At 36.7% G+C, this 27,924-nt stretch overlaps 1 protein-coding gene across 1 annotated transcript; it reads right to left on the reverse strand.

Annotated features, from left to right (window-relative positions):
• Positions 1–444: 444 nt before the first annotated feature.
• Positions 445–27,805, reverse strand: LOC117323324 (golgin subfamily B member 1-like). The gene is given in 20 exon segments (XM_033878468.1): positions 445–3,179; positions 3,817–4,332; positions 5,396–5,537; positions 6,304–6,423; positions 7,282–7,635; positions 8,157–8,348; positions 8,502–9,383; positions 9,386–10,412; positions 10,414–13,439; positions 13,442–17,541; positions 17,996–18,123; positions 18,931–19,082; positions 19,257–19,469; positions 19,990–20,138; positions 21,066–21,564; positions 22,985–23,094; positions 24,076–24,298; positions 25,414–25,626; positions 26,151–26,290; positions 27,773–27,805. Coding segments are annotated over 19 exon segments (12,396 nt in total). The 5' UTR covers positions 26,289–26,290; positions 27,773–27,805; the 3' UTR covers positions 445–2,967.
• Positions 27,806–27,924: the final 119 nt, after the last annotated feature.

A 27,924-nucleotide genomic window follows, 5' to 3' on the forward strand; every position in this document is an offset into this window, starting at 1 on the left:
AAATTATTTGGAATGTTCATGCTGTCTCTTATTTGTCATAAAATTAGTTTGGAGACCAAATATACTTTTGTGTCTTTATTATAAGGATATACATGGAGGAATTGTAAGAAAATTATTGGAGGTTTGTTTAAAGGGCTGAACACCCTCACAACAGCCAGGGTAATATAAGTACGGAGTCGAGGAGACACCTACAGAGTAAAACTAAACACAAATCCAGATCGGTGACAATAGAAACGAAAGATTCATGATCCCAGGTGTTGGTCTCACCAGTGTTAGACATCCCAAACTTCTGTTTGTTTGTGTTTTCCCAATGGACATCTTAATTATTGTAATATTGCAATATTGCGTCGTGGGTCAATGACACATTCCAATGTACAACGTGCTCGCCATTCTGTGATGATGATTTTCAGGGTGAATACTATTTAATGAAAAGTAAAACATTTGTCCTTTTCTATTTAATTTATTGATTTTCGATATAGTTCTCTCTCCAGAAATAAGACATTCATACTGCATGCATCCCTTCATTTTTCACTCAACACACAAACACACACTCTCTCCATTCCAACACAAGCTTCTATATAATAGTAGACAGTAAAGAAATGAGAAGGAAACTGGTAGAAATCAAAAACTGAACTTGATCATTTTTCCACACATTGAGCTGAAGTTCCTAAATAAATATATGGAAAGTAGCTTTCCTGAACAACTGACTTCGGGATTAAGTATATGATATCACGATCTACATTAACAAAAATAATATCACTAACTACTAAAAAAAACACATAAACATGTCCCAAGTATAAAGTACATGTAACATAAAAATCTAAAATACCAGTAAGAATTTTCTGGCACATATACTGGTACAAGTTTGTTGATAACTAATACATTGTATTTATATTTGGTATGTCAGCATGTAATCATTACTTGTACAACATCAGACTTTAATACACATCTTGTACATTTGAATTTTGTGCACCTGGTATCAAATATACGTAGGACTTTTGTACATATATTGTACAACACTTACACGTTTATACACATCTTGTACATCACTGGGATTTTATACACATCTTGTACACCACTGGACTTTTGTACACATCTTATACAACATTTGACTTTATGTTCACAGAATAAAATAAATGTACAAGTAAAAAAAAAAATTTACAGCGCGATTATTTCCATGCATTAATATATTGCTTATTCCTTATGAACCTCTTATGAATATGGTAAACCAACAAAGATATATAGAAATATTCATGCTACAGTCAGCATAGAAATTACCCGGACTGCTTTATAACATGTCACAGATTGTAGTGGGATCAAATATGGTGGGGGTTCATGTGATTTGTAGTTGATAAACAGCAGAGATGTTAAAATGGCGACACCAAGCCCATGTATGTGATTTCATCGTTTATATTATCCTGCTATAAATTCTGCACATATCCCGGTACTTTCAACTACCAACATATAAGCAGAGATTACTTGCACAGAATTTTTCAAGAAGGATGCGTTTGATGGTGCATTCTATGGACCTGTCTGGAGAATTTCTATCCAAGTAATCTCATCGACAGTTGGTTGTATGTAGAATTTACAACAAACGTGGACTACAATTTAACTTGAATAGTTTCATCAAGCTTCATCAACATTTGGCCTAAATGCTTTATGCTGCTGCCATTCATCAAATCTATGCCCCTCTCAAATGCACATCACATGATCCCTCACTGTGGACTAACATGATAAAGGGGTAGTGAGGTACAAAAAAAAAAAAAGTATTAATAAAATTTCATCAATTGATGAAATTCATGTAATTAATAATGACAGATGACAGAAATTTTGACACACAAAAAAAATAAAAAAAATATTGAGATTCCATTTACATCAAGTTTTAAACTCGCTGAGTTACATCTTTTGCCATTGCAATGTGCTTAACTGCTATCTTCTTCAGATATTCTACCCGTACAAACTTAACTTTCTGCATAATGACAATGCAAGAATGTTGTGCTAGGTCACTTGAATATCTGAAATTTTCTACAGCTGCACAGCGACTACACAATGCAAACAGGTTTACTCCTGGTGACCAACTTTATGCGATACTCTCTAAACTACGGACTAAAAATAACCTAGATATAAGAGAAATAAGTTATCTGTAATGGAATTGATATTTCAGTTTAATTATTGTGGTTGTTCTAAAAAGTACCACTGTAACTTGAAATACAATCAGTTTAATACTGATCTCAACTTTCACATTATTTAAATAAATGTACAATGTGTATTACATACAAGAATGAAGAAACCTGTATTATAAAGACAATTAAAAAACCCATCATCATACACAAGTTTTGGCTATAGTTTGAAACAAATATTATTGTTTGACCAATGATCTTGTGAGACATGAAGTACAGCATTATTCAGCAATAAGCACATGTCTTATACTACACAACCCAGATACATTACTAATCAATAAAACTACAAACAAATTAATTTCATTTTTCTGCTTTTGATTAGTCCAACATAAGTCTTTGAGCCCCGAGATTAAGTTTTGGATTTATTGCAGGATAAATATTAACTTTTCTTTTGAGGTTTTGAGAAATAATACTACAAGGCAATGACAGTGTGTTTTCATACTGAAGGTTATGATATTATGACCAGTTAGTTTTGAAATTTCAAATAAAGGTTTTGGACTAAATTTCCAATTTGACATAAAAGAGGCATCAGCTTTATCAGGTTCACCTTGGAGCAGATTATAATAATAGGTTACATTTTGTATACATTAACAATAAAATTTTAAGCCTTTGATGAAATGGCTATGAACATCTCTACATATAATGCATCATGACAGCATGATCAACCTTATCCAATAATGTGAAAACCTAGTGACGGTTACTTATCAATAATAATATCTGTACATTTCTAATCTCTAAAATCTCCTTAAGCAAATAGATTAAAACAATTTTTCTTTAATAAACCTTACTATTGCATCTTACAGTCTTGATTATCTGCATCTTTTGCATTGGAATGCTGAGTATCTGTTTTACGTAGATGTTTACGCATCTCTGGCGACTTGTGTAAACTGAGCACTCTCTTGGCCTGTCCTGCCCTCTTTGTCAGATCCTCAGATGTGTGTGACGTCTTACTGGGGCTGTTAGTAATCGTACTCAGAGGTTTCTTGTTGAGTTGCAGATCTGAAAGGCACAATTTCTTTTGTTAGCTTTCTATTGTATTGAGAAAATTTACCATGATTTAAAATTTTAGAGAAGTTAAGCAAATAATCTCAAATCATACATTTACCATGATTTAAATTTTTTAGAGAAGTTAAGCAAATAATCTCAAATCATACATTTACCATGATTTAAATTTTTAGAGAAGTTAAGCAAATAATCTAAAATCATAGTGCAGCTTTCAATAGAAAACAAGGCCTGATTATAGGGAAAACATTTATCCAAGTGTGGGCCCTGCTCCTCAATCTGTAAATGTCACTTCTGAAATAGTACTAGGTAGTCATAAGTTAGAGATTTATACTGGAGGTTAATTACTAACACATCTAAAAATTACACTCTGGTCGCCTGTATAGAACACAAGAGCCCAGAGAAAAAAAAGAAAAAGAAAAATGTAAGTGTTAATATTTTTCTGTAACTCTTACCAGAGGTAATTGAACAATACAACCATGCCAATGTCATTTTAATTTCATAGCATCACTGAATACAAATATATTTATTACTACAATATTAAAAAAACAAATTTTGAAATAAACAATCATCTTTAGACAAAGATTCCCTTATATTAACTGAAAAATTATAAATCTTAATAGCAGTAGCATACCTGCAGCACTTTTAATTTTCTTTGGCACAACTTCGTCCCGCGTCTCTGACTGGTGTTTGCGTTTTTCCTGAGACCTGGTCAGGGAAGGTATTCCAGTTGACTTTCCAGTAGATAATTTTGCACTCATTGCCCTTGTGACAGGCGAGGAGGATATTCTATCAGGTGACTTGTTATCCTTCTGTTGCTGTGGGATCCGGAGTTGAGACATATGTGTCTGAGACTTACTTGTCGAGTTAAGATCTTTTGAAGAGTTTTGTAAGATTTGGGAAGATGAAGATCTTGTCAATGGTTTGTGAGACTGCTTGTCCACGCGAGATTCAGGTTTTGAGATGGAAACAGCTGGCACATCCAATTTTTTCGAATTCATTGGATGACGTGGTTCAGGTTTCACTACCGTAAAGTTTGTAGTTTCATTTTTAGTTGGTGCATGCTCACTGGTTGTGGTATCAGAAGTTGAAACATCAGAAACCTTGGACACTGCTTTCTGTTCTTTCTTCTGCAGGTTCAGCATTTTAACTACAACAGAGGGACAACTTTCAAATATTATACAGATTTTCAAAAGATTTAGCTTTTAAATGTAAAAGGCTATTTACATATGCATTTTGTTGATATAGTGTTTAGGCTATGCTTCTGCGATATTGATGCAAAAGTTGTTCTGCAAGTTTTAACATTGTAATTTGTAAATCCTACAAAGATTGGTTCCCATTGACCACTGACATTTTCAAATATGACATTTCTGTTAAGAAAACCTTCAATTAAATGCATTTTAAATGTCAATTAAAACTAAAAAATAAAGATTAGAAATTTAGTATTTTGATAAGTTTTAAATTCCATTTCTATAATTTTAAGCAGCATCAGAACCATCCTGAATGTTTAATAATGCACCTTACCGGTATACATATACAATGTACTATGATTATAAGTTGACCTTGACCACTTTGACCTGCTGACCTTGACCTTTGGTCAGTTGACTCCTTGTTTAATTTTGACCAGCTATGCTACAGAATGTCATAAAATGTTTCATATTAAAGTGAAAAAATATAAATATTTGACCTTGACCTTTGGGCTGAACTTTTGGTCATTTGGCTCCTTGTTAATTTTCTAACCAACTTTGCTTCATGTCATAACAAGATGTTTTCAGTGAGGAGATCTAGTATTTCTGTGAAGGATGCACAAAATTTGACCTTGACATTTTGACCTAATGATCTTGATCCTTGGCCTTGATGATTTTTTTTACTTAAGAATGTATTTTTTGTAAACTGAACAAATTAAATTGGCCAATGAATACTTAAATTAGCAGCCAGAAACTAAATTTGTGGATCGACAGAATGATGGACACTGAATACTATAGGGCACCTGTATCTCTGATCAAGGACATTAATTAGGATTACATTTATGTAGAGGATTTGGTCATGTTATCGCTCATCCTTTCTAATCAAGTAGTTTTAAAATATTAAGCTAATCAAATTGACTATTAGCTCCTGGTATCAGGCCTGGTACATTGGTCCAGTCTGAAGTTTGCTTTGACCATCAACACTAGTTGTATTTAGTTTGACACATTGACAGATTGGCCACATACTTAGTCCAGTCACTTTGGTATTAAGTGAAAGGTTCTGTTGTTTTAAAGTCTTTCTTTCGGCCATTGACTGCAGTAGATCTTCCTGGTATTTGTCTCTCTCAGCTTCAGCAGTCTTCAGTTTCTCTTCCAAATCAGTGTTACTCTATAATATACAATGGCAAAATATCAACATCCTTCACTGAGGGCACTATCACATTTCATCAGTTGTATGCTAGTAGGCTTGAGAAAACCTGCACACATTCACCAGATTTGATCTCTTTAATATTTAAGGATTAACATCAATTATTTTTTCTGTTATACAGTCATAACATAAAAAACTGGTGTGTACTCTCTTCATAAACCGCGAAATAATTAATGTTAATTCTTATAATTTAATTTCGTCTTATACACACCAAGATATTTCACTTTCTTTGGCGAACTCTTTTCTGTGATAAATTATTACGCAACGTCATCAGCCAATCAAAAATGACGTTACATTTCGCAACGTCAAAAATTTTGTTATGGAGGAATAACAAAATTATTTCAGCCAATGAAAATGCGTGTTTCATACAAAATTAAATTATATAGTTAATATCTGTGGGTGTTTCATTTCCAAGAAATTTACAGATAAGACAAAAATTGTGATTGCCCCCCTCTTTTATGGTCAAGTTTGTTTTCAAAATGGATCAGTTATACAGTTTGATGTTTAAATGTTATCTGTTCCATTTAAAGAATAATTTCCTAACAAATGTTAGATACTGTATTACATTAACGCAAATCTTTGTCATTATAGACTATAAATACCATCACAATGCAGTCCAACGTTTAAAATTCAAAGACAAGTGATATGAAGGATCCTGGCATGGAATGTATGGAATCTCACTATTGTGACCACAGAATATTTGATGGATTTGCTAGCAATAACATACCGAAGTGGAGTCTTGTAGCTCCTTGTTGCCGCGCAGTTGTTTCAGCTTGAGTGAGCGAGCTTTCTCTGCAGATAATTCGGTCTGTAGCTGAGAACATCGGCTCTCCCACTTCTTCATTATCTGTGAAGATACCAGAGGTTGTCAGGCCAGTTTACTGACAAATGGATAGTCTAGTACAAAAAATCTCATACCTAGAAGGAATCACTGATTTTCATATATTTCTTTCACCCTTTTTCATGCTCTTAATGTTTGGAAACATAATAAAGGTCTACAAGTCGCCATGAACATGCATAATGAAGTAAAGCAAAGAAAATTTACCTTCTGCCTAATACACACTACTGAAAACAGTTGACCTGCAGTGAACAATTGGGCCATTGGGAAGCATTTTGTCTTGATTTTGCTGTTTGAATATTTCACTATTCAGGTGACGGTAAACGACAGGTCAACAAAATTATTGGACATAACTGAACAACCAGCTTGCTTTACTCTTTCAGATTGTATATTTGTTTCAAGATGTGAGAAAAACACAGAAATTTTTTTCATAAGCTACAATATTTAAACGGCCTTCATACCTACTTTTGAGTATTCAAATTCCACAAATTTCTATTTACTGTCAACCATATTAACAATGGTGTAATACATATGCAATTGCACAGTGATACATATGCAGTACAGTTGTTAACTTATCAGACAGGAAATAAATACAATTACGGGTTTTTTTTGCAACACTCCTGAGATTTGGTATCATAGATATTTTAGTATCTCATATCAAGGACTTTTCAAGGAAAACATGACACTGGATGCCAAGTCTATTCCAGACAAGAACTTTCATATTTGTATGAACCATGTTAAAGATACTTGGCTCTTTTTCTGGTATACAAAAGATCTGAAGTAACCTATGATCAAAATGTTTGGTTAAAATACCTTCAGCACGTAAACCATTTTGACCACCATTACCGGTAAATTGAGATGACATACCTTAACAAGTTTCTCCTCCTCAATAGTCTGTGCCTGTACTTTGTCATTGAGTTCAGCAATCTGTCTCTCTGCCAGGTCAAGTGCTCCTTGTAGGTCCCCATTATCTGAGCCTCCTACAGCCTGTGTCTCGAGCTCTGTAATAGCCTGGCGCAGCTGCTGCATCTCTGATTCATACTGCTCCTTCGTCCTCTCTGATGTCATAGAGTGGTCTCCCATCATCCTCTCAATTTCCTCTGTGTGACAGGAAGTGAGCCTCTCCACCTCGGCCTTGTGAGAAGAAATTGTATCTTCAATTTTTGAGTCCTTTTCAGAGAGATCAGAAACCATTGTTTGAAACCTCTTTGTAAATTCCTCCTGAAATATAAAACAAACATGGAATGAATTTAAACTCATCTTACAAAGACATGACAGTGAACAGAGGTAATGAGGAAAACAGTATCTGTCAAATACTTGCTTATTGCAAAAAAACAAATTAAAAAGTTTCAGGAATATTTAATTCAATGAATTTTTTTTTAGTTATAACTGATTTATCAGGTACCCTTGCATATATTTTACACAAGTTTCAGAATATTTTAAAACCATATGAAATGTGTAAAATTTTAAACTTCTATTTCTTTTTTTTGAGAATGGTTTTTGTGAATTTTCAAGAAATTAATCTTATAAGATACTAAATATTAAAAGAAAATTGTAGGAGTGAATGTGTCATTTTCACTTTGCCATTCAATAATTTAACTTGATCAATAGTTTGTAACAAAGTTGTTGTGGAAATTTTTGACAAAGTGAACAGACAAAACATGGTCTTTAAGATATTGATCATATAAAATGATTTGTCATCTAATTTTGATGTAGAGGTGAAACCCTACATGTGTACATACTTTGATGGCTTCCAGGGTGGCATTAGTCTGCTCGTATTTGGTGAGTGAGCTCTTTGTTGTGGCTAGCTCTGTCTGAACTGCACAAAGCTGGTCATCTAGCTCTGAACGTCGTGCCTCCTCACTTGCCAACTTCTTCTGGGTCTGCTCGGCTTCCTTCTCCTTATTACAACACTCCCCTCTCACATCATCAACCTATGGAGCAAAGACACAAGTCAAACTAAGTTGTCAGTTTGAAGAAAATATATAATTATCTTTTGTTATTCAATGCATGTAGTCACACATTCAAATAAATTTCGATTAAAGTTCAAGTAAAACAATTTAAGTATGAGATAAAATGTTGCCTACCTCAAGTTTGAGAGCATCTATGGTCCTCTGTAACTGTGCTTTATCATTTTCCAAATTGAGGAAGTCACCTAGTAGTTCACTCTTCTCCCTCTCTTTTGTGGCACACTGCTGAGTTAAGCGAACATTGTTCCCTGTCAATGTCTTGACTTCTGACCTCAGCTCCTCCAGTTGACCTTTAACCTCCTGCTGTGAGTCTTCCCTGGTGTTCAGCTGGTCAGTTACTTGTGCCAGTTGTTTTTTAACCTCACTCATCTCTGCCTTTACACTGCTCTCAGATTCACACACGACTCGGTGCTTCTCCAACGTCTCCAACATCTCGGAGTTAAGAACATCTAAGTTGTCGTTTAAAGTTGAAAGCTGAGCTTCTAGCTCTTTCACTTTGTCCTCACTGGCCTGTACCTGGGCTGTGAGATTCGTATTCTCCCCACTCAGATCATTCTGTCTCTGAGAACTAGAGCTAAATTTGTCACCAAGCTCTGCGATTTCCACATTGAGGGATTCAATCCTATCCCTGAGATCTTCTCTCTCTACGGTCCAGGATGCTCGCTCCTGCTCCATTTCTATCTCTTTACTCCTATCTACCTTCTGTAATTCTTGTTCTAATTTCACTGCAGTTTGCTTTGTGTCATCTCTCTCCAGTTTTGCCTGCTTCAGTTCAGATTCTAGTGTGGCCTTTTCAACACTCAGACTCTCGCTCTCCATCTCCAACGACTCCATTGCGTCCTTAAAACATTCCATATCTGACTGTGTGGCCTTCTGCTCCTTGGTCAGACTCTCGACTTGCCTTTGCAGCTCTGCTGCCTGTCTCACTTGCTCAGTCACCTTGTCAGTAAGTTTCTCAACCTCTTGTTGCAGCTCACTGATTTGTGTATCTTTCTCCTTTATTTTTGCAACCTTCTTTTCAAAGAGGCTTCCAACTCTGCCTGTGCAGAACTCAGAGCCACAAGATTTTCTTTAATTACAGACAAGTCTGATTCAGCAGCCATAGTTCTATCCACCATTTGTTCCTTTTCAAGGACAATGTCATCAACTTGTTGCTGACAAACTTGCTTGTCACTCTCAACTTTCTTCAATTTATCCATAACCTTTTCCATTTCCTTCTCAATTTCGGAAATTTTCTGATCTTTATCAACAATACAAGTTTTCAGTTCCCGACATTCCATCTCTAGCACATTGACTTCGGTGTTTCTCTCGCTGACACAATTCTCAAGTTTTTCTATTTCTTCTCTGGATGCTTTCAAATTATATTGTAGTGCTTCATTTTTATCCACAAAGTCTTGCTTTTCCTTGGCTAATCTACTGACAGCTTCTTGTGTTTCACCTTTCTCTAGAGACATCCATTCCACTTCAGACATCTTTTGACTGTACTCTTCTTCTAATCTTTCGCTCTTTTCTTTCCATTTTTGACATTCTGCCTCCAACTCGGAACAAGTTTTCTGATTCTGCTGTACAATGGCCTCTAAGTCTTTGACCTGACTCTGCTTTGTCTCCAGGTCATCTTTGGTGGATTTCATCTCAATCTCCATCTTCTGAACACAGGTACTGAGATCCTCTTTATCTCCCTGTAAACATTTCATGTCCTCGGCATAGGAGCTCACCAGCGAGGCCAGGTTCTGAACCTCTCCCTGTAGATCAGAGATGCGTTGAGAGAATGTCTGAGTCTGCTGTTCTGAATGTTCCTCATTTTCTTCGAGCTGGATTTTGTACCGTTCCACCTCTATGTTAGCTTGCTGTGCTTTGGTAGCAAGTTCCTGGTTTTCTGTGCTAAGCTGACTAATACGGTCCTGCATGGCCTTGTAGTCTGTGTCCAGGGAGTCTCGCTGGTATTGAATGTCTTGGGAGAAAGTCTGGGTGGCCTGGAGCTGGGTTTGAGACTCACTTACTTGGTCTTCCAAGGCATCGGTTGTCTGCCTTCAATGTCGCTATCTCTTTTTCTAGCTCTGTGACCTTGTGTCTCAAGTCAGCACTTTCTTGTGATGTTTCTGACAGGAGGTCACTGAGACGTGCCTTTTCAGACACAATTTCCTCCATATTTGATTCGTTTACTTGTAAAATCCCAGACAGCTTTTCCTTCTCTGAACTTTCGCTGTCAAATTTTGAATGTAGGGATTCAAGTTGGGTATTCAGTGTTGAGATTCTCTCCTGAAGTTCCTCTATATCTATAGCTTTGTCCGCAATTACCTTTTCCAATCTTTGTCTCTCCTCCTCTCTCTCTGAGCTAAGAGTCTCCATTTGTCTTTCAAAAGTAGATATTTCAGAAGCTTTGTCCGTTGCCCTGACTGTGTTTGAGGAAATCTCTTCCTTCATATGTACAATTTCAGCCTCTTTAACACAGACTTGTTCCCGAGACACCTCAAGTTCTTGCTGAACACTTTCCAATAGAGATTTATTATTTTCTATTTCCTCCTCCAAATCTGATATTCTTTTTTCAGCTGACATCAAGTCAGATTCTAGTACTTTCTGATTCTCTTCATTGTCCATGATTTCCTTTTCAAACTCCTCTACCTTTGTTCTAAGGTTGTTTCTTTCCTCTTCCATCAGAGCTGACTGTTTCATATTATAATCCATGGTTTCCTCATGATGCTTCAGCTTCTGTTCCAGAGATGAGATTTTACCAGTCCAGTCTGAGGAATTCTGTTCCATATTTCCTAGTTTCAGTAATAGTTCCTCCTTCTCTTGCTGGAGAGCAGCATTGACATCGCCACTCTCACTCAGTCTATGTTCTAGTGTATCACACTCGGATTTCATCTCGGACATTTTCAGATTAGTGGACAATAACTGTTCCTTGGTCTGGCTCAGTTCATGCATCAATTTCTCCTCAGTGTCCTGCGATGACTTCTCCTGTTCCTGAAGTCTTACAGCGAGATCATTCTTGTCCCCGGTCACATTCTCAAAACTATGCAGGAGTGTTTCCTTTTCTGAGAGTAGTTGGCTGACTTTCTCTGTGGTCTTTACATGGTCTGCTTGAAGTTGGTCCAGCTTTTGCTGGAGTGTCTCAGACAAATCATTCTTGGTGTCCAGCTCGAACTTAGTCTCCTCTGCTGTTTGTACAGTTCTGGCCTTCTCTGATTGAAGGGCAGACAACTCCGACTGCAACTCATCAATTCTATTATGAAGGGTTCCCTTTTCACCCTCAAGGCATTCCACCAATCCTTCCAAACGTTTCTGATCATTTTCAAGGACTGCCAGGTCATTCCGAGACTTTTGTAAAATTGAGTCTTTCTCCAACAGATTGTCCTCTATCTCAGATTTTTCTGCCGCACGCTTTTCCAGATCAGCAGAAGAAAGTTCCAAAGCAGTGGAGAGCTTGTTTTTCTCTGTTTCTAGCTCTTTGATATTTTCCTGTAACTGCAACTCTTTTGTGATGAATTCTTCTTTCACCTGTGATAATTTTAGAGCAGCATCACTGACTGCAGTCTCTAGACTGGTCACTTTCTCCGTCAGTGACTTGACCTCTGCTCTCTCCTGATCAAGAAGATTTCCTAGACGGTCCTTTTCCTCCTCCATCATGGTACTAGTATTGGTCATAGCCTGCAGTTGATTTTGCAGACTTGACAGAGACTCACACATATCAATATGCTCCTGATTAGTGCTATCCTTCAGACTTGCATTTTCTTTCTTCACTAGGTCTAATTCTCCATTTATTTTAACATTTTCCTGTTCTTTAAGAGACAACTCTAGACCAACAACTTCCAGTTTACTGAGCAAATCTTGCTTCTTCATATCAAACTCATTTTCCTGCTGCTTTAGAAGATCCACTTGTTTTTTCCTTTCAGAGTCTATTGTATAATTTAGCTCAGATTTCTCATTTTCTACACTTGCAGTAAGGTCCATCAATTTCTTCTCCAAATCCCCACACTGTTCTGTTCTTTCAGCAAGGTTAATCTCAAGTTTAGAAATCGTATCTGTAATTTCTGTAAGTTTACCAAGTAGAGTCCTTTCTTGATCTCCCCAATTTCGTTCCTTTGTAGTAATTTCTTCTGTCAATGTTTCAAAGTTTGTCTGCAATTCAAATCTTGCTTCCTCCTTTTCTTGGAGCTCCTTCCTCAGCCTCTGTAGGGAAACCTCACACTCATTCAACTTCTCAGTCACCTTCAGGTCCATAGCTGCCTCATCAGACAGAAGCTTGGAATTCTTTTCATCTAAGTTAGAAATCTGGGACTTCAGTTCCTCCATCAGTGATTCAAGTTCAAAAACATTTTGTTTCAATACAATTTGTTCATTCTTCGATGATTTCAGACTTTCTTGCAAATCATATTTTTCTTTTCTCAGCTGCTCAAGATCAGAAGATGTTGCTTTCATCTTACCATCAAATTCCTGTTGTTGTAGTTCTTTCTCTGATTCTAATCGACGGATTTCACCCAGCTTTTCTTGGAGATTATTTCTTAATGACTCCATTTCTTCTTCCAGATGTTTTATATTTTGCTCCTTTTTGTAATTTTCCTCATTCACACATTGCAGGGTTTTATCAGAACATTCTTTCTGACACGCTATTTCATCCTGGAGGGACTCCATTGCTTTGAGTTTTGTTTCCACTGTAATTTGAAGCTCATTGATAAAGGCATCTTTTTCCTCCAGAGTTTTTGTAAGACTTCCTACCTGCAGTCTGAGGGCTTCCATATCATTTTCTGACGTTGTGTTCTTTGACAACAGTGCATCATACTCCTCTGACAATTTCATGGATTTATCTTTTAAAGTCATCAACTCAGAGATGTTATCTTGTAAACTGGCCTCCTTGTTTTTCAGCTGATCCAGTGTATCTTCTAACTGTTTTTTCAAATTTTCCATGTCGTTATCATTTTTCTCTCTTTCCTCATTTCTCTGAGACACCAATCTTTCATTGTCTTCCAATTTCTCACTCAGTGCCTTCACTTCTTGATTGCTTTGATTCTTCTCTGACAGTATGGTGTCAAGTTTCTGTTTCAATTCATTCTCCATGTCTCCTGTTTTCTCCTGGTGTCACTGAGCTGATCACAGGTACTTTTCAGTTCCTCTTCCAAATCAGAACATTGTCCTTTCAGTTTGTCTAATTCTTTTTCCAAATTTGCGACAGATGCCTTCAACTTTTTGTTTTCTTCCCTGAGACTGTCTGTACTGTTGGTGAGATTCTGAGATTTGTCGGTCATATCAGCAATTGTTGCGTCCCGATCTTCAATGTCCATTTCCATCATATCCATTTTACATTTAGCCCCATTCAACTCATCTGATAGAGCTTTTACCTTGTTCTCCGCTTCCTCCAGATGGCATTTTAATTTTTCCTCCATTGTGCTATTGGAACCTATCAATGAGTTATAAGCTGATGTTTTGAGATCCAGGCGTTCAGATGCATCCCCAAGTGCCATTTGCAGACGGTCACATTCCTGAGTTAAAGCTTTGTTACTTTCCTTGGACTGTTGCAGTTCCTCTCGGTGACTGTTTAAAAGTGACTGAATATCCTCCATGTTTACCTGCAGTTTTTGTAACTCTTTGACTTTTCTGTCCAAGATTTCCTGTTTATACTCTATTTGAACATGTAGGTTTTGCATGTCTTTCGAAGTGGTCTTCTGCATATCTTCCTTTTCGGTCAACAGACTCCTGATTTTGTCCTCATTAATTTGAATTGTCGACCTCAGTTGTATGATCGTATCAAGAGACTCTTTCATACTGCATTCCTTCTCATCCATTTCAGTTTTGAGGTCTGCCATCTTGTTGCTGAGTTGGTTATATTCCTTAGACTTATGCTCCAGTTTACATTGTACTTCGACAAGAGAACTCTCAAGCAACACAACTTGCTTTTCAAGGTGATTGTTACATTCCGTCTGCTCGCTGAGATCTGAACATCTGCTTTCCCAATCGTCCTGAAGCTTACTACACTGTACCTGCAAGCTATTTATGTTATCATCCCTCTCTGATAAATCATTTTTCAAACATGTTACAGATCCCTCTAAATCCTTTACTGTATCATTCAGTTTTAGAATCTGACTGTCTTTGTCCTCACATGATGAGGTCATCTCCACCAAGCTGAGTTTAAGTTTATCTGACTCCTCACAGAGACGCTGGTACTTATCTCCCTCCTCATGTAATGTCTCTGCTTGTTTATTGACAACAGAGGTCTGCTGCTCCAACTGCGATGTCTGCTGCTGACAGCGTAGTTCCAAAGCAGTGTGTTCTTCCCTCAGACTGTCCAATTTGGCAAGAACGTCGTTCATCTCGGCCTCAGTTTTAGTCAAGGCCTGGTCCTTCTGTGACAGGGAGAGATTGACTGCCGCCAGACTCTGTTCCATCCCTTGCACCTTGCCTTCTAAGTCCTCCATACACTCATCCTTGTCCTCCATATCCATCTGTAGCATCTCCATCTTGGTCTGGAGCTGTTGGTGATTCTCCATCAGCGAGTACAGCTCAGCTTTCTGTCGTTCCACCTCCTGGTCACGGGACTTTATTAAATCAAGTCCTTTGTCTTTTTCTGTTGTTAGTGTGTCAATTAGCTGCCGGAGTTCAGACGTGGTTGCCTCTGTGGATGCACCAGTAGACTGTGCCTCTTCCTTGACACTCAACAATTCAGCTTCCAGTGATGAGATAGCTTGTCTCTTGTTCTCTACAGCATCATTTGCCTGTTGTAACTGTTCATTGACTGATCCATTCTCTTTCTCCAATGTCTCCTTCCTCTCTGACAAACTCTGACATTTGTTGGCCAATTCTTGATGCTCATTTTGAAGTCTATTCATAGTTTCCTTCAGTGTATTATTCACTTCATCCTTTTCCTTAATCAATTCTGTCATTTTCATTTTTTCTTCCTGGAAGTTAGAGTTCTCTTCACGTAAACTAGTCAGATTTTCACTCAACTCCTGACAATCTCTGTCAGCTTTTCCTTTGAGAGCAGATAGTTCAGCATCCAAGTTACCAACTATATCATTCTTGGTGGACACAGCATCGTTCGCCTGACTCAATTGCTCCTGCAGTTGACTGTAATCTGATGACATGGTTTCCATTTGATCCACTAGAGACTGACATTTCTGTGCAAGTTGATGGTGTTCCTCCTGCAAGTTCTTCAGTTTCTCCTGTGTACCTGTGCATTCCTCTTCCTTCACTCTCAGAGATTCCTTAATTTTATCATGTTTCTCCATAACACTCTGGAGTTCCTCACTAGTACTATTTAGACTCTCAAATCTCTTCTTCAGCTCTACCTCAGCCTGTTGTTGAACTTCATCCAGTTCTGACTTTAACCGATCCAACTCAGCAGATTTCCCTTCCACTGTGGCATTGGCTTGAGACAGCATACTTTGTAGTTGTTCTTTTTCCTTTACCAAATCTTTCATTTCTTTCTCGGTAGATTCTAATTTAACACCTAGATCTTTCTCAGAAGCCTTGATTTCGGATAGATTTGTCTGTAATTCCTCACACAATCTCTCCTTTACATCTACAACCTCCAGAGCTTTATCTTTCTCCACACGACAAAGCTCAAACTCATGCTGTGTCTTGGACAGTGAGTCAAACAATTCTTGACAGCGGCTGTCAGATTTTTCTTTTAATGAGGACAGTTCGGTCTCTATTTCCATAAGAGCCTGGTTTTTACTTAATACTGTGGAGTTGGCTTGTTCGTACTGACCTTTAAGTTCACTGTTCTCCGCCTCAAGTGTGCTGAGCTGATCCTGATATCCTTGAAGTTTGTCTGCTAGAGAAGAACTTTCTGTTTTCAGGTCAGATAATTCCTGTATAAGCTTATTGCATTCCTGTTCCTTGACTACAAGCAGTTCAGCCATTTTATCATGCTTGTCCTTAATGGTGTCTAAGTCAACTTGTACACTGTCCAAATGTTGTTGTTTTGCCTCCAGATTGGAATTAAGTCCATCACATGAGGATTGGAGTTGTTTATCCAATTCTTTCAGTTCACTAGATTTTGCCACCAGAGCACTTTCTGCTTGCTCTAACTTAGAGGTCAGGGTCTGTCTCTCAGTAACCAAGGTGTCATGCTCTTCAGTCAGAGTTGTAAGTTTTCCTTCCAAATCTTTTTTCATGGATGACATATTGCCCAAGTCACTTGTCACCTTCTCCAACTCGGATTCCCTCTTAGAAACAATATCTTGTAATTTATCTTTTTCAACAAGACACGTTTTTAGTTGCTCTTTAATTTCATCAGCCTCCTTCACCATGTTATCCCTTTCGTTTAAGGACTGTTCTTGAATAGACGATAACTCAGTCTTTAAAGCTGCAGTTTCTCTTATGTGTGACTCAACAGAATCCTTGGCGTGTTCCAACTTTCTCATTGTGTCCTCTAGCTCACCAGTAATACTTTTACATTTCTCCTCCGATTGGCACAGAGCATCCCTACTGTTATTCAGCTCATGGGTAGTTTCTTCCTGATTCCTTTTCATGGCGTCGATCTCCTGTTCCTTATTTTGTAAAACATCCTTCATGTGACCTTCACTGACCTCTAGAGCCTTGACCTTTTGTTCAAGGTCGGAAATCTGTCCTGAATTGCTCTGAGCGACTGTGTCTACCTGCATCTGGACAGACAGGAGTTGCATCTCGAGTGATGTGATCTCCGCTGCCTTAGTATCAGCTGCCTGCTGGACATTGGACATCTGACTGTTCAGTTCAGTAATTGTGGTTTGGTGCTGTTCCTCACATCGGATTGCCTCATCCTGCATGCTCTCCAGTGTCTTCCTCAGCTCTTTTATCTCTGTCTCCTTGTCTTCCACTAACTTTTTGGACTCTTGTAAATGGGTAGTGGCTGTCAGGTGGCTGGAGTGAAGCTGGTCCAGTTTGGTCTGCAGGCAATGGTACTCGTCCATGGCTTTCTTGTGTTTGTTCTGTAGAGCGTCCAGGTCGGACTGGTACTGTGAATTGCTGAGTGACAGTTGAGAGTTTTCCTTCTCCTTTTTCTCAATGATGCTCTTCAGATCCTGAAACTGGTTCTGTTGGTTTCTGTGGTCACTCTGCAGTTGACGGAATTCCTTTTCTGATGCTGATAGTTTCTCCACCATGGTCTTGTACTCCGCTTCTTTCTCGTTACTCTGGTGATTCAAACGAGCCTCTGTCTGTTGCCAAGATTTCTGCATCTCTGAAATACATAACAAACAAAAATTATTCCTTTTTTATATAAAACAGTGTCAAATAAAACAAGGCCAACTTGTTTCAAGTATTCATACGTAACCAATAAATAAAAACTGACCAAAATCTGGTTTAAAAACCAGAGATATTTAATAATTTGAAGGTTTTAACCAGAGATATTTAATAATTTGAAAACCTTCATAAGAAATCTAAAAAAGATCTAACTTTTCTAGAAATAGCGATAACAAGGAGAGTTTACGGATGACAGAGGCAGGGAAATTTGAATCGGATGGTGGGTTAAAAAACTACCCCCATCCCCTGTTCCAGTCTAATAAGGAATGAATCATTTCTGTACCATGCAAAATGCTCCTCTCAAGAAACATCGGTGAATTTGTTGGAATGTGTACTGTCATAAAACCAAGTTAAAAAGACGCTTCACTCCTTTATTATTACTCATTACTTACGCTGCATCTGTCTATCCTTCTCTGTTATACTGTCTTTGGTGACCTTTAGGTCGTCCTTCAGTTTATTCACCTCATCCTCCTTGCTTTCCAGTTTCTTCTGTGACATGCTTTCATTCTTCTTCATCTGCCTGTAGAACAGAACAATCATTATGTTAGTCTATCAATACCCATAAATACCACAAAGTTACGGTCCTATGTCTCTATCAAACAGTAAGCATGATCAATTGAAAACAAGAATGGTCTATGATTTGCAACCAGTTTCATACTTTACACTGAATTATTGCCATCTAACAATTCCTATACCTGGATGTCATTATATGACTGCACTGATGTGACAAGTAATGAATATGTCATGGTAGATTCTATGATGTAAGTCAGCATGCTGTAGATATTTCTGGCATAGTTTTACTACTGATGACATCTTTAAAAATAAACAATTATCCAAATGCTGAGCAATCTCTGCACACTTGGATTTCCTTTTTGTGGGGACTAATGTCATGCTTTCTGTGGCATCTTAACACTGCCAGACTTGTCATGCTCTCTGGTGTCTTAGCACGAACAAACTTACATCATACCTTCTGTGGCATTTAACACTGCCAGACTTGCGTCATTCTCTCTGTGGCATGTTTAACACTGTCAGACTGAAATTATGCTCCCTGGCATGTTTACACTGCCAGACTGATGTCATGCTCTCTCTGGAATGCTCACACTATCACTTACGTCATGCTTTCTTAGGCATGTTAACACATCAATACTTTGTCATGTTATCTTTGGTGTGTTAACACAGCCAGACTGATGTCATGCTCCATGTGGCATGTTAACACAGCCAGACTGATGTCATGCTCTTTGTGGCATGTTAACACTGTCATGCTTACATTATGCTCTCTGTCGTGTTTACTCAGCCAGACTGATGTCATGCTCTCACTATCACTTACGTCATGCTCTCTGTAGCCTGTTTCTGCTCCTGTTGTGCCAGCTGTACTCGCTGTTGTAGCTTTCCCTGCTCCTCTGATACCTGCTCCAGTTTGCGGACAGCTTCTTGTTGCTGAGACTGTGCCTTCTCCATCTCGGCTTGCAGCTTGCTTGCCTGTCAGTATCCATTAGTTATCAGATTATTTCTTTAATAGAGGCTGCACTGATGGTAATAATTATATGATTCTCTGAGCCACTTGTATTAGACCCAATTTTTTGTTCTCGGCAATCGCTTGATTTATGTATTAAATTTCTGTCTGTATGATATTGATTGTCTTATCACTCTTACCTTCTGAGTTTCTGCCTCCATCTGAGCTTTGACATGAGCCAGCTGACCATCCAAACATGATATTCGGTTGTCCTTGACCTGAATCTCCTGTGCTAACTTCTGTCGTTTCTGCTCGACAGCTTCACAGTTGGCCGATAGTGTTTGTAACTCTTTCTTTAAGCTGCCGGCCTGGTTTTTCTCCTCCTCTACCTTCCTCTTCTGATTACTTAATGCCTGATGAAATTGAAAAATATAGCAAATTGTGACATGAGATAACAAATAGCATAAAACTACTATTTTTTGTTTTGTTTTGAGATGTCCACAATTCACAGCTTCAATATAACTATCATGAAGATTATCTCAATTACAAGTTAAAAATGAAGAGGTTGATATCAAATGTAAATGTAAACTTTTATTCATTTTACAACAATTGCAAAACAATTCACAATATTTTTGTTTGTAATACGGGCCATAGAATAGATTTTGAATGCTTCATTCACTGAATTGGAAATATGTTGTATACCAAGACAGTGAAGAGTATTGCACCCCAGTTTATGTATTTTTCATAGAAATTAATGCAATACTTTCATTGCAAGATTCACTCCCATACAAAGAATGGCAGACGCATAAACTGGCCATACACTGATTATAGTTCACATCCTAAAACTTTGAATCAATTCAATATAACAGATCTTTGAGTAACAGTTTTCAATTGGAGCACAAAAACCCCATATCACCATGAACTGTCACTCACCTGCTCCAGACTGTCCACTTGGAACTGTTTCTGGTCTCTTTCTTTCTTGATCTTATCCAGTTGAGCCTCAATTTGTCCAACCTTTTGCAGTGCCTGTGATGATAATCCTTCTTTCCAGTCACCGCCGCCTGACCAGGAACTGCCATTGGCTGAATCAACAAATTCAAATCAACTAATTTGGTATGAATATTGATAGGTCTAAGTAAACAAATATTTCTTCAGATATAAGCATTAGTAGAAATTTCTCTGATTCAACACTGCCAGTAAGTTATAGAACTGGAAATAAAAAACTGGTCCTCCTGTTCACATTTTTTAATTGTTTTTTTTTTAAAGATCATTTAAAATCCCCTTTTAAAGCCATCTATAACAAGAGATTCCAGAGGGATTGTGATTCCCATCATTATAACCTTTATTAGGTCTATGCAAGACGGATCTATTCTCTACATTCGCCTTCCATCGTCTTAAGTCATATGATCAAAACGAAAACCTTAATGAATAAAGAGTTAAGGAGAACTTTCTGAGAAATAACGACAATTAACTTAAACCGGTCAAAATTCAAACTGGCAATTTTGTTTTCCTGATCAGGCTCAAAATTGAATGGGCACAACTAGGGACAAGAGGAACTGACATGTTAAGCTTGAGAAAAATTCTCTGAGTACTTCTCAAGAAATAATGATAACAAATTTCAACTGTCAAAATCCAGGATGGCTTTCTATTGGTCATTTTGTTTCCTGATCAGACTAAAAAATCAAATGGGAATTACTAGAGACCAAGGGGAACCTACAAGTGAAGTGTGAGAAATATTCCTCAAGTACTGCTCTAGAAATTGCAATAACATTTTTTATAACTTATACTGTCAACTGTCAAAATATAATACGACTGTCTGTCGAACATTTCATTTTGTTTTCCAAATCAGACTTAAAAATTGATAGGCACAACTAGGGACTAATAGAAACCTACATGTGAAGTTTGAGAAATATCCCTCCAGAACTTCTCAAGAAATAGCGATAACGAGGATTTTTTATGGATGGACGACAACGGACCACGAATGTAGGCTTTAAACAAATATTTAATACCTTTACTGTTTTGCACCCCAACAGATTCCATACTGATCCCGCCTTGTACTGAATTGGTTTGGTGATTGGCTGATGTGCCAAAACCTGGTATGGAACTGGCATGGTGATTGGTTGATGAGCCAAAACCTGGTATGGAACTGGCATGGTGATTGGTTGATGAGCCAAAACCTGGTATGGAACTGGCATGGTGATTGGTTGATGTGCCAAAACCTGGTATGGAACTGGCATGGTGATTGGTTGATGAGCCAAAGCCTGGTATGGAACTGGCATGGTGATTGGTTGATGAGCCAAAACCTGGTATGGAACTGGCATGGTGATTGGTTGATGAACCAAAGCCTGGTTTTGCATTGGCCTGCTGATTGGTTGATGAGCCAAAGCCTGGTATAGAACTAGACATCTGGTTGGCCCGATTCAGGTTATCTACCTTCATAGATAAATCGGACGACTGCTTTTGGTACTTCTCCAACTCTCCTGTGGAATTCTTAAGCTGGTCTCCAAGCTGAAATGATACAATCATTACGGAAAAAAATGTTCTTGAAATGATTATCCATTTTCTATCAATAGTTACTTTGACCTTGAAACCATGAAACATCTTATGTATTTCAAATAGATACTTATTAAGCTTGTTAAAAGTGAAATAGAAATCTGTGTGCAGAAAAACTGTTGCTCCACAGGTATTTTCCTACATTAGAAACAGGGTCCGTTAAAAGGACCCATTCCCCTAAAAAAAATACAATTTATTGTGAAAATTCCCAATTTGCCACTAACAAATTCCCAATTTTGAAGTCACTTTTGAATGATAAAGTATGTTTTATATATACAAAGACCTATTTTTAGTGAATTTGAAAAATGAAAAACAGCTACATATAACAAAATGAAATCAAAAATAATATAAAGGCAATATTCATCAAAGAAAACTAAAATTTGTATGAATTTCACTTTTTTTGGTTTTTTACCAATGTCGCATTTTGTTGCATAGAAATTTCCATTTTATTGGACCCTGGATCCAGTTGAAAAATTGTAGGAAAATCCCGGCTTCACAGATGGCACTAAAGCAGGACAGTCATAAAATGGTGCTGATGGTGTTACAATGAGAACTAAACACTGACAGGTGGGCCACTTATGTTTTAAATACAGAGTAAACTAGTCTTAATATTATGAAGAATTTTCTAGGAAAATATACATCATTCAAGAGGACTCCGGAAGTAAAGAAATTCTATGTAGGTGAGTGCTGGAGAAAATGTAGCTTAATATAGTATTCACTTCTATTAATTAAATCACTTCTTTGAGTGGTTCCTGAATGACAAACCTAGAGTCCTCAAGTTTGGTAAATATTTCATTGGAATAGTACTCAAAACAATGCCATCAACGTTTTTTTGTTTGTATCAAAGGGATATTCTGCACAAGTTAGGATTTCATTTGATTTTTTTTTTTCCCATAAAATTTGCACAAAAAGCATAAACATGTTCTTATGGAAACCATATACGGTACCCTCAATTTATCATATAAACAAAAACATATTTGATTTGTGGAAATTCTTCATTGATCTAGCTAAATCAATTAAACCTGCTTGAGTCACAACATGTTTGTTTTCAATCAGAACCCCTCATCATTTTCTACGATATCAAATATGGGTGAGTTGTTCTGATTGGCTTGCTTAGGATAAACTGAACAGTATGAACTATTTGTTTACATTATAAAATTGACAGGAAATAAGCCAAATGAAGAAATGAAATTGTGATCCCCAAATGCGCTATATTTTGTTGGTCTAAATATACATCAACTTCACTTGTGTGGAAAACTCCTTTAAATCAAATGTAATAGAAACTCTGACATGACAGTGTTGGTTGAGGATACTAGCTTTACCACCACATCAATCTACTGACAATATTTTATTGGATAGTAAAACATGACTTTACCTGCTTTGCTTGTCTCTCTAACTCTTCCTTCAGCTGTCGTATCTCAATCTGATCCTTCTCCCTCATGGCATTTAACTGCTCTAGCTTATTTTGCAGATCACTGTCAGCCCCTATTTGATGAGAAATTAACATCTTAATAAATTTTCTTTTGCTGAAAATTTCCTTACCAGTTTATAAACTGACAGAATCGAAGCACTACAGCTATACTTCTTCTTTTGCCCGAGATAATGATTACTTAGTATGTACTGTTTAATAAAGATACAGGGTGGCGTATCCTATTCCAAATAGTTTGCCTGATCAGACCAATTAGAAGTCTTTATAAAAGGTACATATCTCATAGTGCAATCAACTGAACTGTTATCAAGCCTTGATCATTGCTTCATTATGATCTATAATTAGTGATGGAAATTGGTTTCAATTTCAGAACTGATAATTGGATACCCGAAATCGATTGATTTTTTATTATGATCGGATTTCTAAATTTAGCACAGAATTGCCCTTTTGTAGAAAATTTATGTACATATCAAGTTCATTTATTACAATATCTTAACCTTTAATTTGTTATCAATATTTTTAGTACTGAACACAAACAAAGCATTTAATGGTTGTTAGCAAATGTATATATTTCCATCTCCTTAATTGCTTGTAAAAGACTAATGAATATATCTTAGTTATATAAAAAAAAGTGGTATATACAAAATACAAGATCAACTACTTTTTGGTTTGGTAACATTACAAAAAAAAATTTTAAAAAAAAAACAAAAAAAAAACGAGACCAAATATCAACAAACACTTTTAGAAATTTCAGATTAATTGCCTTTTCAAAATCAACATCAACATGATGGATGATCCGTATTATTATTTTTTCCTTTTTGACTAATTTTCGATTATTTTCTATCATGGGCCCACCACTAAACTGTATTGACCTTTCACCCCATTGCTGAAGGTTTATGCTGTTTGCCTAAATAAGATGCCAATGTATCATGACTATGGATTTAACACCAATGATCCATTAGCTGGGAACCATGCTGCAAGATTCAATGGCCAAACATCAGGACAATGGGCCTTTTTTTTAATAGACATAACAATACCTGTTGTTGATGCAGACGTGACAGGTTTTCTGCTGTGGTCAACATTATGCTTGAGATCACTTTCAAGATTTCTTATGCGGTCATTCTGGCTGTCCAGCTGCACCTTCTGCTGTTTGCAATACTCCTGCAATTTCTGGTGGTCAGCGGTCAGTTTCTCAATATTCTTGGTGGAATTGTCGTAATCTCTCTGTAGCTTTTCAAGCTCACACTGAAGCTGACTAACCTGCAAGTCATACATTAACATTATAAATAATTTTTCAAATAATAAATCACTAGTAAAAATATGTTGATAGATATCATTATTGGACCTAAACGCATATTGTATGGTGAACCTATCAAAACACAAAGTGGTGTGCTGAATAAAATCATTTTCAGGGATGTTTCCATGTGGAATTTTCAGATTAAGGTTGATTCTTTTTCTTTTTCAATGAATACTTAAAGAGTGTCTGTCTATATTTAGCAGAGTGTATTGACATACCAGTCATCCTCTTTTCTTTAAAAGGGGTGGGGTGGGGTATATGTAATAAAAAGAGGCATGTTGGCCCAATCGGTCCCATGAGTTTTGTTATATGAATAGATAGTTATTTTTTTTCAAAATATTATTCAAAGTGTCAGAAAAGAATAAAATGGCCTTATCCAATATCTAGTATAATGATTTCGGACAGCAGGGTATTTGATTCTAGCACTCAGGGCCAAAACAAGGACATTATAGACATTTTAGCACATATCACCTATTTGTAGAATGTCAATCAGGACCAAAATGTGCATATCATCAAACTGCTGTGTATACCATACTGACAATTCTAACCAGGTTTGAATTAATTTCAATGGAAATTCAATAAATTATAGTCAAAACTATGAATTCCTTACATAAACCATAGTATAGTAAAGGTTATCCATCCCAAGAGGGAAACTTGAGATAGAGTAAGGAAAAGAGATTTTTGAAATTTCAGTCAATTTGACAGCTTTTTGCCCTACCTGATCAAGACCCTGTAGACTAGGGAAAATATAATTCACATTTTTGATTGACCTTTGGCTCTGGAAGGTTTCCACAAAATTTCATTGAAAGTCGAAAATGTAAATATATTGTTTACAGACTGACGATGCACAAGAATGGATTTCGTGTCAAGTGACCTAAAAAAGATGTGCACTTATAAACGTAAAAGTACTGTCCAAGTCAATGAGCCAAGGCAAGGAAATCACGTTGTTAAGAATCATATTTAAATATTCAATAATTTTATTGGGACAACCATAATGAAACTGACCTTATATTAACATCACACCAATTAAATCATCACAAGTTGAAGATATGATTTTAGAAATGATAATCACTGATACCTTGCTTGTCTCAGCCTCGTACTGTGACTTGGAGTGAGACAATTTTCCCTCTATACAGGAAATATGATTGTCCTTAGTCGTGAGCTCCTGCACCACTTTCTGGCGCTTTTGTTCCAATTCCTGGCAGTTTTCAGACAGGCTCTGGTTTTCTCTCTTATAAACAGCTGCATGATTCTTTTCTTCCTCTACCTTCCTCTTTTGCACTTGAAGTGCCTACAAATAAAAAACGGAAATGTATTCAAAAATATCATAATCTCAATTCTCTCGTATCTCCAAATTTAAAAAGTTACAATTCTCCTATCTTCAATAGATCATTTTCAATTTCTTTTCAAACCGTAAGCTGTATTGTTTGCTACTTTGTGTAAAGATAGGGCAATGCTACACATACTACAGCTCATTGGCCTTTGCATTAAGTCCCTTGAGATATAGTATTTATCTGTGCTTCTACAGACTTAATGAGGCTAATGTTCAACATCAATATACCAGGAAACCATACAACCTTTCAGATCAAATTAAAAAATGTGCATGCATGCATCATATATACATGATACAACACATTAGATTAATTGAATGGGATAGTTAATCAATTATGGACCCAAAGTCTTACAATATTACATAAAAATATGCATACAGGTTGATTGGGAATATAAATTGGAAGAGTGTGGAGCTTAATATGTAAGAATAGATAAAGTAGGCAAAGGTTGATATCCAGGTAAGGCAGTGCTGTATTGGGATACCTGTTCCAGGCTATCTAGTTGAAATTGCTTTTGATCCCTTTCTTTCTTCAGTCGTTCAAATTGTTGCTCTATCTGGCCAATTTTTTGAAGGGCCCGGGCTGGCAGCCCATCTTTCCACTCATCTGCTGCCCAGCTCATATCTGTAAATTTGCAAAATAACTTCTAATAGAAAGAGATTTCATGGGAAAGATTTACATTCATAATTCAATTTCATGACCAGAAGTATTCAAAAGGAACACTGAAATGCTTTGAACCCTGTAATTCTATTGATAATACAAATAAGTGTAATTGTAAACAATTGCAAAAAGACGTCGCATGAAATTAACATTCAATTGTTCAGTAGGTTTGGTCAGTACAAACATACAATGATTTGACAATTGACCCCAGACAAACTAAGAACATTACAATTACATGGACTTTTATTCTATCCAGTTTTTCTGGTGGTAAGATATTTTTGTCATTTTCTCCATTTTGGGAAAATAAAATTGTTTTACTTTGGGCAACAACTATAAATTGTTATTGTTGATTAATTAAGAAGACGGATATGAAACATTTTAAGTAACAGGTATATTTTGACATGAACAATCTATGATAAATAGTTGGAATTTTCCCTTTCATGACTTAAACTTTTGGTTACCTAGTACATGAAATAATCATAATATTTTTAATTACAGAGGTATATATATATCCGAACCATGACAGGTCTTTTTCTGGAGGCTTTTGGGGGCCGTTAATGGGCCCCATTCCCATTTGGAATTATTTCATTTTAAAACCAAATTCCCAAAATTTGCAGTTTACTCCTGAAAATATCTTTCCCAATTCAGCAATTTTCTTCCCAAAATGAGACAGAAAGGCCCCAATCAATAATCCCAAACTATTGAGAAAAAGCTGTGCATGAATTGGGACATGTAAAAGCAGAAGTTAGGATAAATGAAAATTCTTAATCAGATATGTGACATTATATGCAGCAGGTTAACTTTACTTTTATTTCTAGAGAACATCATTCAGGGAGATGAATGTTACTGTGCATCGGCATCAAATTTTAAGTCAGAAATACACTCCAGCAGGTGTTGGCAAATCACAGTAACGTTTGCAATGTATCTTGTAGATAATACAAAATTGCCAATGTTGATGGCCTTTTGAAATCTACCTTGAAGCGATTTGTGTATCTGCTTTTAGCAAGATCGCACACGGAAATTCGGACTTATTGCTACTGTACAGTATTATATATGTTAACGTTGCAGACTGGGAATGTCAAAATGAAAACCACCACACACGGCACCTAGGCGTGTGTTTATGAATGTATTCTAATGTTAAAAGTTTACATATAAACATATATAAATGTATTTAATTCAATGTTTTTGTTTAGGCACCATGGTATTGGAATTATAAAACATCTACAACTACGGTACAAGCGACCGTTTGTCCGGTAAACAAAAACTTGAGAAAGGCGCAAAAGCATTTTGAGTTGCAGGTCAAATGGTCATGAACTTGTAGGTTGTGAGTGAAAGGGTGAATGAATTATTCTTATATGCTATACAGATTTGAAATGTTGCATGAAAATGCGTCTGAAATTATTGAATTTACATGAGCTGAATAATCGTGTTATTGATTTTGCTTACTAAAATTTCGTCCGCCATTCAAATATCCCTCCGGTTCTATGAGCATGCGCGAGTTCGAATCAAATCTTTCATCATAAACGCTTGATTCATGGGCAAAATTAATATTAAGCGGTTTAATGACTTTGATCATAATTGTCGCAAACAATGTTGGT

Source organism: Pecten maximus, chromosome 3 (assembly GCF_902652985.1).
Source record: "Pecten maximus chromosome 3, xPecMax1.1, whole genome shotgun sequence".
NCBI lineage: Eukaryota > Metazoa > Mollusca > Bivalvia > Pectinida > Pectinidae > Pecten > Pecten maximus.